Here is a 12326-nt window from a genome sequence, read left to right as displayed (position 1 = left end):
TCAGTCCACAGGCCAACGCTCTATCCGCTGAGCCAAACCGGTTTCGGCTAAGTTCTTATTTGTTGGTATAGTTTTATTTTTGTAAGGTTGGTAGTGATGTCCCCTCTTTCATTCCTGATTTTAGTCTTTTTGGTTGGGAGGGGTCTGGCTAAAGGTTTATTAATTTTTTAAAACATATTTTATTAATTCAGAGAGGAAGAGAGAGATAGAAACATCAATGATGAGAGAATCATCGATCAGCTGCCTCCTGCATGGACCCTACGTAGTACTGAGCCCCAACCCGCAACCCAGTCATGTGCCCTGGCCAGGAATGAGCCATGACCTCGCTGTTTATAGGTCAATGCTCAACCACTGAGCTGTGCCTGCTGGGTAAGGTTTATTAATTTTAATGATCTTTTCGAAGAATCGAGGTTTGGTTTAGTTGATTGTTTTCCTATTATATTTCTGTCCTCTAACATACTAATTTGTGCTCTAATATTATTTCCTTCTTTCTGCTTGTTTAGTTTCTTTTTTTCCAGTATCTTAAAATGGACATTTATGTTATTTAAGATTTTCATAGCCCTGACCAGTGTGTGTTCAGTGGTTAGAGCTTTTGCCCATGCACCAAAGGGTCTCGGGCTCAGTTCTGGGTCAAGGGCGAGCACCTGGATTTGCAGGTTAGATCCCTGGTGCTGGTCCTGGCACATGCGGGAGGCAATCGAGGAAATATTTCTATGTGTCTCTTTCACATCAATGTTTCTCTCTCCCCCCTTCCTCCCTCCCTTCTACTCTCTCTAAAAAGAAATGGAAAAAATATCCTCAGGTGAGGATTTTTTTTAAAAAGGTTTTTCTAACATAGGCGTTTATAGCCACAGATTTCCCTTTACACACTGCTTTTGCTGCATCCCATAAGATTTGGTGTTTGTGTCTTTGTTTTTATTCATCTCAGTATTTTCCCCTGAGATTTCTTGGCTTCGTTGGTTATTTAGGAGTGTGGTATTTTATTCCCACATGTTGGGGAATGCATTTATTTTTAAATTTTGGAATCAACTGATAGACTGATTATTGAAGATGTATAAGTAACTACAAAACAGGTTACAAATGGGTCACAAAAAAGCAAAAGGTAAAAGAAAAGGAATAGCTGACAGATGTGGGGAAGTAGACATGGAAGGAGAAGAGATCAAAGGACAAATGTCCTCATTTAACAAAGTAGAAAGTTGTATAACCTATGGCTGATGGTACAGGAAATGAACGTTTAAATCTGTTTTGGACTTTGTATGGTATTGTCACATTTGTCATAAATTAGATGAAGCACATATGTGTGCGTCTATAATAGTTTTTTTTTTAATATTTACTGATTTTTTTACAGAGAGGAAGGGAGAGAGATAATCAGAAACGTCGATGAGAGAGAAACATCGACCAGCTGCCTCCCACACACCCCCCACTGGGGATGTGCCCGCAACCAAGGTACATGCCCTTGACCGGAATCGAACCTGGGACCCTTCAGTCTGCAGGCCAACGCTCCATCCACTGAGCCAAACTGGTCTTGGTTATAATAGTTTTTTTAAGTACATGAATGTATTGCTTGAATTGGCAATTTAAGCATTAATCTTCATGGAGTCTCTAAATTAGCTTATCCTTTAGTTGCCAGAGAGATAAAATAATCCTAGAACTACTAGTATTTTGATGACTTCTTACAGAGAAATCATAATGGAAATTAGTTAGATGTTGTTTCTTCCTATTATATGCCTGGTTCTTGTTTTGGTAAGCTTTTTTGTTGATTTGACATTTCTTGTTTTTCCCAGACTGAGGCAGCTAAATTAGTTCCGATGGGTTTTACCACTGCAACTGAGTTCCACCAAAGGCGATCAGAGATCATACAGATTACTACTGGCTCCAAAGAACTGGACAAACTACTTCAAGGTGTAGTAATTCCTTATCCTATTTTGTGAACTGCAGTTAGCAAAGCATTCAGGTCATAGAACAAAACTAAAGTACATGTGTTAGATATGATTAAGAGATAAGAGAAGTATTCACATTTATGAAGTAAGACTGCTCCAGGGTGGGACCTGACTTGTAAAATGCTAAAGTGATCTGCCAATTAAATAATTTAATCTCCATTTAATGTTGCATTCAGAGAGTAAGCTCCCTCTGCCTAAAGAAATAATTTTAATCTTCTACTTTAACACACAAGTTTGAAAATCTGATGGCTGATTAAAACACTCCATGTTTGGTCCTAGCTGGTTTTTTTGCTCAGTGGATAGAGCATTGGCTTGTGGACTGAAGGGTCCTGGGTTCGATTCCCCTCAAGGGCACATGCCCAGGTTGCGGGCTCAATTCCCCAGGAAGGGACGTGCAGAAGGCAGCCAATCAATAATTCTGTCATCACTGATGTTTCTATCAATCTCTCTCTGCTTTCCTCTCTGAAATCAATAAAAATATATTTTAAAAAAAAAACTCCATGTTTGAATACCGCACTGTAGTTTACACTAATCTTTAGGACTTTATGGAAAGCTATAGTTTTGTTTATGCTTTTATTTATTTTTAAATTTTAGAGAGTGAGGAAGAAAGAACAACATTGATATGTTGTTCCACTTATTTTTTTTCTCTTTTTTCTTTTTGTTGTTCCACTTATTTATGCATTAATTGGTTGATTCTTGTATGTGCCCTGACCAGGGATCTAACCTGCAACCTTGGTGTATTGGGATGATGCTCTAACCAACTGAGCTACCCAGCCAGGGCAGAAAACTATAGTTTTTGAACTTTTGGAAGCATTGCTGTCCTAAGTTAGATTTGATTCTTGTTGCTTCCCCAGATATTTAAGCATTCAAGTTATCTTTTTATAGAGTGCAAAATATCCTGAGTTCAGGAATCACACTTAAATTTGTTAGCCCTCCCCTCTGCCGCTGTAGCATCCTGTAAATATCTTTCTGATGAGCTCCAAGAACATTTCTATGATTATTGTTTCTAAACATTTGTATTGTGCTAAGAGGTGTTTCTTATTGCTCTGTTAGGAGGAATTGAAACTGGATCCATCACAGAGATGTTTGGAGAATTCCGAACTGGGAAGACCCAGATCTGTCATACATTGGCCGTAACATGCCAGGTGAGCTGTTGGGCCTCTAACTAATCAAACCAGCAAGAAGTTATTTCCACTGTTTTCAAGCATCTTTTGGGATGGATATTAAGGCACTTTCTCTGTTCTCAAGAATCCCATGTGCTAGTTAAAAAATAAATTCCTACTGCAAAATTCTTCCACATCATAGAAACTTGCAGATCATTGACTTCAAATACTTTCTTACCACCCACCAGGCTTCCCATGGCTTTATCTCCCCTTTTTACTATCTAGATTTTATGATTCATCATTAAAGTCATTCCTTTACCACCCCGGCCAGTGCGGGTCAGTGGTTGAGCGTCAGCCCGGGAACCAGGAGATTATGGTTTGATTCCCAGTTAGGGCATATGCCCAGGTTTCAGGCTCAATTCCAGTGTGGGGTGTGCAGGAGGCAGCCGATCAATGATTCTCTCCCATCATTGATGTTTCTATTTCTCCCTCCCTCCATCTCTGAAATCAATAAACACATATTTTAAAAAAGTCATTCCTTTACCAATACCCTCAAATTTATATCCTATACCTGAAGAGATGCCAATCTCAATGACCCGTCTTTTTTAATTTTTTTTTAAGTATGTTTTTGTTTATTTTTGTTTTGTTTTATTTCAGAGAGAGGAAGGGAGAGGGAGTGATAGAAACATCAATGATTAGAGAGAATCATTGATTGTTTGCCTCCTGCATGCATCCTACCTGGGCACGTGCTCTGACCAGGAATTTCACTGTGAGCCCCTGGTTCATAGGCTGACGCTCAACCGCTGAGCCACACCGTCCGGGCTGAATCCTGTCTTTTTAATGCCTATTCTCAAATAACTGATCATACTGGTGAAATATACCATAGAGCTGATTGGCTTCGCTTTAAATTTATGACAAACTTTAGGTTGGCATTCAGTACTGCTAGGCAGATTACTGTTTCTGCATTTTTGCTTACTTTTTCTCACTCAGTAAGACAGCTTTATCAGTTCTTCAACCTTCATGCTCTTTTTGTTTTGTTAATCCTCACCCAAGGATATTTTTCCCATTGATTTTTAGAGACAGTGGAAGGGAGGGGGAGACAGAGAAAGATTGATGTGAGAGAGGCACTTTGATTGGTTGCCTCCTGCACATCTCCCAACCAGGCCAGCGATCAAGCCTGCAGTTGAGCCTGCAACTGAGGCACGTGCCCTTGACTACTTTGAGGTGATTTTTTCCCTTTGCCTTATTGGAAAGAGGAGGAATTTATAGAATCATGGGTAATTTGGTCAGTTATATAAGAAGTACAGTGTTCATTTCTACTGTTATTTTTGTCTCTCTAGCTTCCCATTGACCGGGGTGGAGGTGAAGGAAAGGCCATGTACATCGACACTGAGGGTACCTTTAGGCCAGAGCGGCTGCTAGCAGTGGCTGAGAGGTAGGTTACTGGATTAGATGAGAGAAGTATGGCTGTACCTGTCACTGTCGTGACTTATAGGGTTAGTCTGATTGAACAGTGTCTTTTCTTTTTTAAAAAAAAAAAAAGTATGTATTTTCATTGATTTCAGAGAGGGAAAGATAGAAACATCAATGATGACAGAGAATCATTGATTGGATGCTTCTTGCACGCCCCCTACTGGGAATAGAGCCCACAACTTGGGCATGTACCCTGACCTGGAATTGAACTGTGACCTCCCATTTCATGGGTCAATACTCAACTACTGAGCCACACCAGCTGAGCATCGTCTTCTCTTATTACTCCATACTAGAGGCCCGGTGCACGAAATTCATGCAGTCGGGGCCCCTCAGCCGGACCTGTGCCCTCTCGTAGTCCAGGAGCCTTTGGGGGATGTCCGACTGCCAGCTTAGGCCCGCTCAGCAGGGAGTGGGCCTAAGCTGTCAGTCGGACATCCTTAGCACTGCTGCGGAGGCGGGAGGCTCCCACCACTGCTGCTGTGCTCACCAGTCATGAGCCCAGCTTTTGGCAGAGCAGCGCTCCCCTGTGGGAGCGCACTGACCACCAGGTGGCAGCTCCTGCATTGAGCGAATGCCCCCGGTGATCAGTGCGCATCATAGCAACTGGTTGTTCTGCCCTTCGGTCGATTACATATTAGCCTTTTATTATATAGGGGGATTCCAATGATGTATGTATGTAGTAGAGAAAAGCATTCTTCTTTAGTCAGAAATCTATGAGTTGCTGCCAGAGTGCATTTAAAAAACCCAATAAGATCCAACTATATGCTGTCTTACAGAGAAACCCCTTATGTTCAAAGACTCAAATAGGTTGAAAGTAAAAGGATGGAAAAAGATTTGCATGCAAACAGTAACCATTAGAGAATTCTAGTAGTCACTCTAATATCAGACAAAATAGACTTTAAGATACACAAAAAATATTACTAGGGACAAAAAAGAACATTTTATAACTAAAAGGTCAGTTTATCGGGAAAGTATAACTATATACATATAAACATCTAATAACTGAGCCCATAAATATGTGAAACAAAAATTGACATAATTGAAGGGTAAATAGACAATTCAACCATAATAGTTGGGGACCAATATCTTACTCTCAATAATGGATAGAACATTTATCAGATGCCCTGATAAAGGGCAACTGCAAAAAAACGTACAGCTTGCATCATACTTACTGGTGAAAGTCTGAATGCTTTTTCCTTAAGATCAAAAACAAGGCAAGGGTGTCCACTCTCACCACTTATATTCCACATTGTACTAAAAGTCCTAGCCAGTGCAGTCAGAAAAGAAAATAAAAGGCATCCAAATCGGAATGGAAGACATAAAACTATTTACCGATGATATGATCCTGTATGTAGAAAATCCTAAGAAATCTACACACATACAAAAAAAAAAATACTATTAAAACTAAATTAGTTCAGCAAGCTGGTAGGTTACAATTTCTCTATACTGGCAATGAACAATTCAGAAATTAGGAAAACAGTCTCATTCACAGTAACATCAAAAATAATATTTAGGCTGATACTGGTTTGGCTCAGTGGATAGAGCGTCGGCCTGCGGACTGAAAGGTCCCAGGTTCGATTCCGGTCAAAGGCATATACCTTGGTTGCGGGCACATCCCCAGTAGGAGGTGTGCAGGAGGCGGCTGATCAATGTTTCTCTCTCATCGATGTTTCTAACTCTCTGTCTCTCTCCCTTAATCTCTGTAAAAAATCAATAAAATATATTTTAAAATAATAATAATAATAATAATAAATATTTAGTGCCCTGACCAGTTTTGCTCAGTGGTTAGAGCGTCGGCCTGTGGACTGAAGAGTCCCAGGTTCGATTCCGGTCAAGGGCATGTACCTTGGTTGTGCGCACATCCCCAGTAGGGGGTGTGCAAGAGGCAGCTGATGGATGTTTTTCTCTCATGGATGTTTCTAACTCTCTATCCCTCTCCCTTCCTCTCTGTAAAAAAATCAATAAAATATATTTTAAATAATAATATTTAGTAATTTAATATAAGTGTAAGACTGGTCCACTGAAAACTACAAAACATTACTGAGGAATTGAAATCTGAACAGAGAAACATTCCACATTCATGGATTGGAAGATGCAATACTATTAAAATTCTCCCTCAAATTGATCTATGGATTCAGTACAATCCCTATTGAAATTCCAGCAAGCTTTTTTGTAGAAATTGACAAGCTGACTATAAAATTTATATGGAAATGTTAAGGACCCAGGTTATTTCGGGGGGGGGGGGGGGGTTGTAGATTGCAAGTCTTAGTCTTTGCAAACTTCCTATTAAGCAACAGTAATTAAAACACTGTGGTGCTGACATAAGGATAGACATATGGATTGATGGAACAGAATTGAGAGAACAGAAATTGACCAAAGTTACCAAGGCAGTTTAATGGGGAAAATACTCCTTTTAATAAATGGCTAATGTAGTTGGATATCCACATGCAAAAAGATATATTTAGACCATTATACCATACATAAAAATTAACTAAAAATAAATAGTCTGGTGAGTCCTCAAAAAGTTAAACATAGAATTACAATATGATCCAACAATTTCAATTCTGGTTATATACTCAAAAGAATTGAAAGCAGGTACTCAAGCAGATACTTTTGTATACCAATGCTCATAGCAGCACTATTCATAACAGCCAAAGGGTGGAAACAAGTGTCTATCAACAAATGAATGGATAAACAAAATGTCGTATATACATACAATGGAATGTTATTCAATCTCAAAAAGAAAGGACATTCTTACACTTGCTACAGCATGGACGAACCTTGAAAATATGCTAAGTGAAATAAACTAGTTGCAACAAGGACAAATATTGTATGGTTCCTCTTATATGAGGTACATACTTAGATTAGTCAAATTCATAAAGAGAGATTAGAATTGTGGTTTCCAGGGGGTGAGGAGAATGGAGACTTATTGTTAGAGTTTCAGTTTGAAATGATGAAAATGTTGTGATGGTGATGGTTGCAAAACAATGGAAATGTATTTATTGCCACTGTATATTATTAAAAGGTTAACATGTAATTTTATGTATATTTACAGTAATTTTTTTAAGATGATAATCTTAAATGTAAGAGCTAAAACTATAACACTTAGGGGTTTCTTTTCCAGTTAGTTAGAAGGGAGTCCATCGGTAGCTGGACATAGGTAGGCAGACTAGCAGCAGAGGCATAGACATTTGTATGTCTTCTTTGGAAAATGTATTTACAAGTCTTTGCCCATTTTTATTATTTATTTATTTGTTAACCCTCACCTGAGGATATCTGATTTTTAGAGAGAGCAGAAGGGAGGGGGAGAGACACACAGAGAGAAACATCGATGTGAGAAAGACTCATCAATTGGTTGCCTCCCACATGGCCCCAAACAGGGCCAGGGATTGAGCCTGCATCTGAGGTAAGAGCCCTTGACTGGAATTGAACCCATGACCCTTCAGTCCATGGGCCGATGCTTTATCCACTGAGCCAGACTAGCTAGGGCTAGACTGATTCTTTAAAGACTGATAGGATCATAAACATAGAAACTTTTGGTTATCAAAGAATTAATAGCACGTTGATTTGTTTAAACAGATTCTCTTTTGAACTATTACATTAAGGGAGTCAGTGTTATATTTTTGGACTGTAATGATTTTTATGGCATTAATATGAAAATATGATGAGTTAAATTGATGTGTATAATTTTCTTTTTGTATGGATTGTGAATAAAAGCTTTACTTAGCAACATTTAGAATTTACTAGGTATAAAAAATATTTAAGGTAGACAAGCTTATCTTTTAACCTCAAGGAATTTGTAGTCTAGTCAAAGAATGGCAGGGTTTGTGGGAAAAAGGGTTGCCCGCACAAATGCCATAAAAAGATCTAAATCAGTTTTTTGGAAGTGCAGAAGAGGGAAAATCACATCTATTTGAGAGATAAAGGGGAAGTTTATCTTTAAAGAAATGGAGCTCCATCATGGTACATTTAATGAGAATGAAAACTGTGTTGTTACTCGAACCATTCATGTCTTAGGTATCAGTTATAAAGATGAGAAAATACAAATTGTTCTAAGAAAATAAGAGATATTTTCCTTTTTTAAATGCAAAGGGAAAAATCATTATTGAGGTATAACTAATTACTAGCAAGAATGAAAAAAAATATTTGCTTCTCTCGAACTTATTAGAGTTTTGAGTACTTGCTAAGGTTTTATTCCTATGTAATAAATTTATATGAATTTGGCTAATAGATCTTAGAGTGGTTCTTTTTGTTTGTTTCATTCTCAATTCTGTCAGGTTGCCCATGGTTTTCCCAGGAGAACATGTTTCCTTATACTTGGAAATTTCTAATTCTAGTTCAGGAGTCCTCAGAGAATAGATCTGATTTATCCTAAAGTCCTGCCAGGTAGATTACTCCAAAGTAGTAATTGCTGTAATCTCTCTGTGCAGTTTGTCTGAACTTCCTAATAGAAAGGGAATTAATATTATTTAGTCCCAATACTTCTTACCTACCCATCCATGTAATTTTTTTATTAGAAATGAATTTCTCATCTGCCTGAGTTCTCTATGTGCAGTCTAAAAATGTTCTCTTCTTTTCCAGATATGGCCTCTCTGGCAGTGATGTCCTAGATAATGTAGCATATGCTCGTGGGTTCAACACAGACCACCAGACCCAGCTGCTTTATCAAGCATCAGCTATGATGGTAGAGTCTAGGTATGTGCTCAGAATATACTGAATATGCTCCAGAGGGCCTTATCCTGAATCTTATATAGGCTATTTGGCCAAATTGATAGTAGCTTGAATTAGAAATGGGAAGATTTAAGTTTTAGTTCCTATTTTGACACTCTTACTTTGTGGTTAAGTCAAGTCACTGTTAAAAAATGAAGCCATAGCCCTGGCTGGGTGGCTCAGTTGGTTAGAGCATCATCCCAATACACCAAGGTTGCAGGTTCAATCTCCAGTCGGCACAAACAAGAAGCAACCAATGAATGTATAAATCAGTGGAACAACAAATCGATGTTTCTCTTTCTCTCTCTCTCTCCCTTCCTCTCTCTAAAATAAAAACATAAAATGAAAAGAAACCATAATCCACCTGAACTTGTTGGAATTTTATCTTGTTATATGGGACCTCAGATATGGAGGCTATACTAGTATGTCAATGAAACATCTAGATACACGAGTAACTGAATGTGAAATTTTAGCATAGTGAGAGGAAGGAGCAGAATCTGGCCTAAGCTAGAAATCGACTTCCGAGAGCCCTTGTCCGTAGGTATGCGCTGCTGATTGTGGACAGTGCCACCGCCCTCTACAGGACAGACTATTCCGGCCGCGGTGAACTCTCAGCCAGGCAGATGCACTTGGCCAGGTTTCTGCGGATGCTTCTGCGACTTGCTGATGAGGTGAGTTGTCAGGTGGGGACGGAGTCTACTTTCAGGGGGCACGGGTTTCAGGAGCTTTGCTGGAAGGCCAGGACATTGGGGCCTGGTATCAAGATACCAGTTAGATATGAAGAGAGACTTGAGTTATCCATTGGTTTGTGGGGAAAAGGGTTGCCAGCAATAAAGTTAGTCCTTGCAATGTCTGTGGCCACACAAAAAAAAAAAAAAAAAAAAATGACATTTATCCTTTCTCCATCAGTTTGGTGTAGCCGTGGTAATCACCAACCAGGTGGTAGCCCAAGTGGATGGAGCAGCCATGTTTGCTGCAGATCCTAAAAAACCTATTGGAGGAAATATCATTGCTCATGCCTCAACAACCAGGTAAAGTGATGGGACAGATGACTTCATCCTGGAATGTCATGTTAACTATGAAGTGGACATGCAGATATAACATTTCCCTGTTAAAGCTACTGTTGTGTAATTAGACAAAAGTTCTTGCTAAATCTCATTGTCATGCTTTGGTTAGTAGAGTTGTTTGCTTTTAGTTCATAAAAGAATGAAAAGCCCTCTAATGTGGAGAACTGAATATGAAGAATTCATATGTCTCTTCATTAGTAAAAGAAAATAATTGTTTTTAATATGGAAAATCCACTAAGGGTGGGGGGTAGGGTGACAGGGACCCAAGGAATACAGAAAGATTCGGAAAGTCCTTCTAAGAAGTATATACATCAAAAATAGTTTTAGTTCTATCATAAATAGGAAGAGCATTTTTTAAATTATCATAACTTTGGTGTTTTGATCTGTGTCTTTGGGTCAGACTGTACCTGAGAAAAGGAAGAGGGGAAACCAGAATCTGCAAAATCTATGACTCTCCCTGTCTGCCTGAAGCTGAAGCTATGTTTGCCATCAATGCGGATGGAGTGGGAGACGCCAAAGACTGAATCATTGGGTTTTTCCCGTGATAAACCTGAGTGCTGCAGCCTCACGGAGAAGACTGCTCCCTGGGGTTCTTCGCGGGCCTCTTCCTGTTGTGACTGCCAGAAAAGGGCATCCGGGAACACAGCTATTGTATCAGCCTTTCTGATGGAGTAAACAGGAGACAGTCAGTAGTCACAAACTGATCTGAAATGTTTGTTCCTTCTCTAGAGAATGTGCTAATCTCTATGTGGTTTCTTTGGTTGGGGGTGGGGGTGTGGAATACCTCTGACATAGTGCCTTGAGGTTGACATGGGACTAACAGCTGGACAATCTTGTGTCTCTAAGAGAACTAAAGCTGGGAAGACCTAATTCTTCTCTCACTGTCTGAATAATGAAAAAATGTCTGAGTAACAGGGCAAAGGGGATGGGTCTCCTCACAGGTTCTTTTTCTCTGTTGTAAATCTGTCAATAAATCTGTCAATCAGACAGGTTTTTAAGTTTGTGTGCCCGAATTATCTTAAGAATTTGTTTTTATTTAAGGAGTACTGAGCAGATCTGTTGGGTCACTAGCCCTTCACCATCTACTTGCTTGGGTTTGGGGCTTGTGTTTTTTTTTACTGCAAAGAGCAACTCAAGATAATTCTGGAATCTTAAGCATTTCAGAGGCTTACGTAAGTAGATTCAGTGTGGGGTTGCTAGTAAGGTAGGTATTTGTAGTGACTGCTGTTCATAGGAGTTATTCTGATACAAACTAAGTATTTCAAGATAGGGCCTTTACGTCTTTTTTGCACTGGGTAGGGGTGATCAGTTGCTATTGCTTTAAAATTTAAAAGGGAAGTTCTATATTCAGATAATTGAGCTTATTGTCTTCACCGTAATAGACTATTACAAGATGGATATGCCATGGCTGCCCTATGGCCTTTGTTTTTGTTCTGTTAGTCTCGTGTTGTGGAGGTCTGATGCTTCCCTGGTTATTCTACTTCAGGGATTCGAGATACTCTTCTTCCCCTTCAAACTTCCACTCAGGACTGGGTTTAACCAGACCTTTTCTTTTCAAAGGACCTCGCAGCTGGTATTGGGAGGAAAGGCAGTGAAAATCTCTGCTGGTGCCTGTGTTGATCCTGCTATATATAGGGAGATACAGTCTAATGCAGCTTTGTTTTAAAAGCAGTTCTGTTCCCTGGCTTTTAAGAATGGAGGTCTTGTTTTACCAAAAAAACAAACCTGGGGTGGTATAATAAAGCCACCGTGACAGATTGTGGAATGAGAGCTTGATCCTTGTATAAAAGCATCTCAGTCTTTTAGGACCTGTACAGTAAGTAAATGCCTCGGACCTAGAAATTTGTCTCCATTTTTCTTGTAGGTGGCATTAGGCTTTGTGCTGCTGGCTCTGAGGAAACATGAATGTGTCAGGGGACACCTGCTCAGTAGGAATAGGCCTTGTTAAGCTAAAAATCAGCTCTCTCTCTGCGTTTCAGAAGTAACTAGGATTCTCACGGAAACGGCACTAACCAGAGCATATTCTAAACTCT

The 12326-nt window shown here is 39.4% G+C and overlaps 1 protein-coding gene across 1 annotated transcript in view; it reads left to right on the top strand.

Annotated features, from left to right (window-relative positions):
• RAD51 (RAD51 recombinase) overlaps positions 1-11304 on the top strand; it is a 30965-nt gene extending 19661 nt beyond the window's left edge. Inside the window, exons 4-10 of the mRNA XM_081113013.1 lie at positions 1785-1902; positions 2994-3085; positions 4384-4478; positions 9098-9211; positions 9768-9897; positions 10136-10257; positions 10694-11304. Of these exons, the coding sequence (XP_080969139.1) occupies positions 1785-1902; positions 2994-3085; positions 4384-4478; positions 9098-9211; positions 9768-9897; positions 10136-10257; positions 10694-10817 (795 nt within the window). The 3' untranslated portion in view covers positions 10818-11304. The remainder of the gene's footprint in view (positions 1-1784; positions 1903-2993; positions 3086-4383; positions 4479-9097; positions 9212-9767; positions 9898-10135; positions 10258-10693) is intronic.
• The last annotated feature ends 1022 nt before the right edge of the window (positions 11305-12326 follow it).

The sequence above is a fragment of the Myotis nattereri genome (genome assembly GCF_964212035.1).
Source record: "Myotis nattereri genome assembly, chromosome: 1".
Lineage (NCBI taxonomy): Eukaryota > Metazoa > Chordata > Mammalia > Chiroptera > Vespertilionidae > Myotis > Myotis nattereri.
Note: the sequence above shows the minus strand (reverse complement) of the source record. Positions and strands in the feature narration are given on the sequence as shown.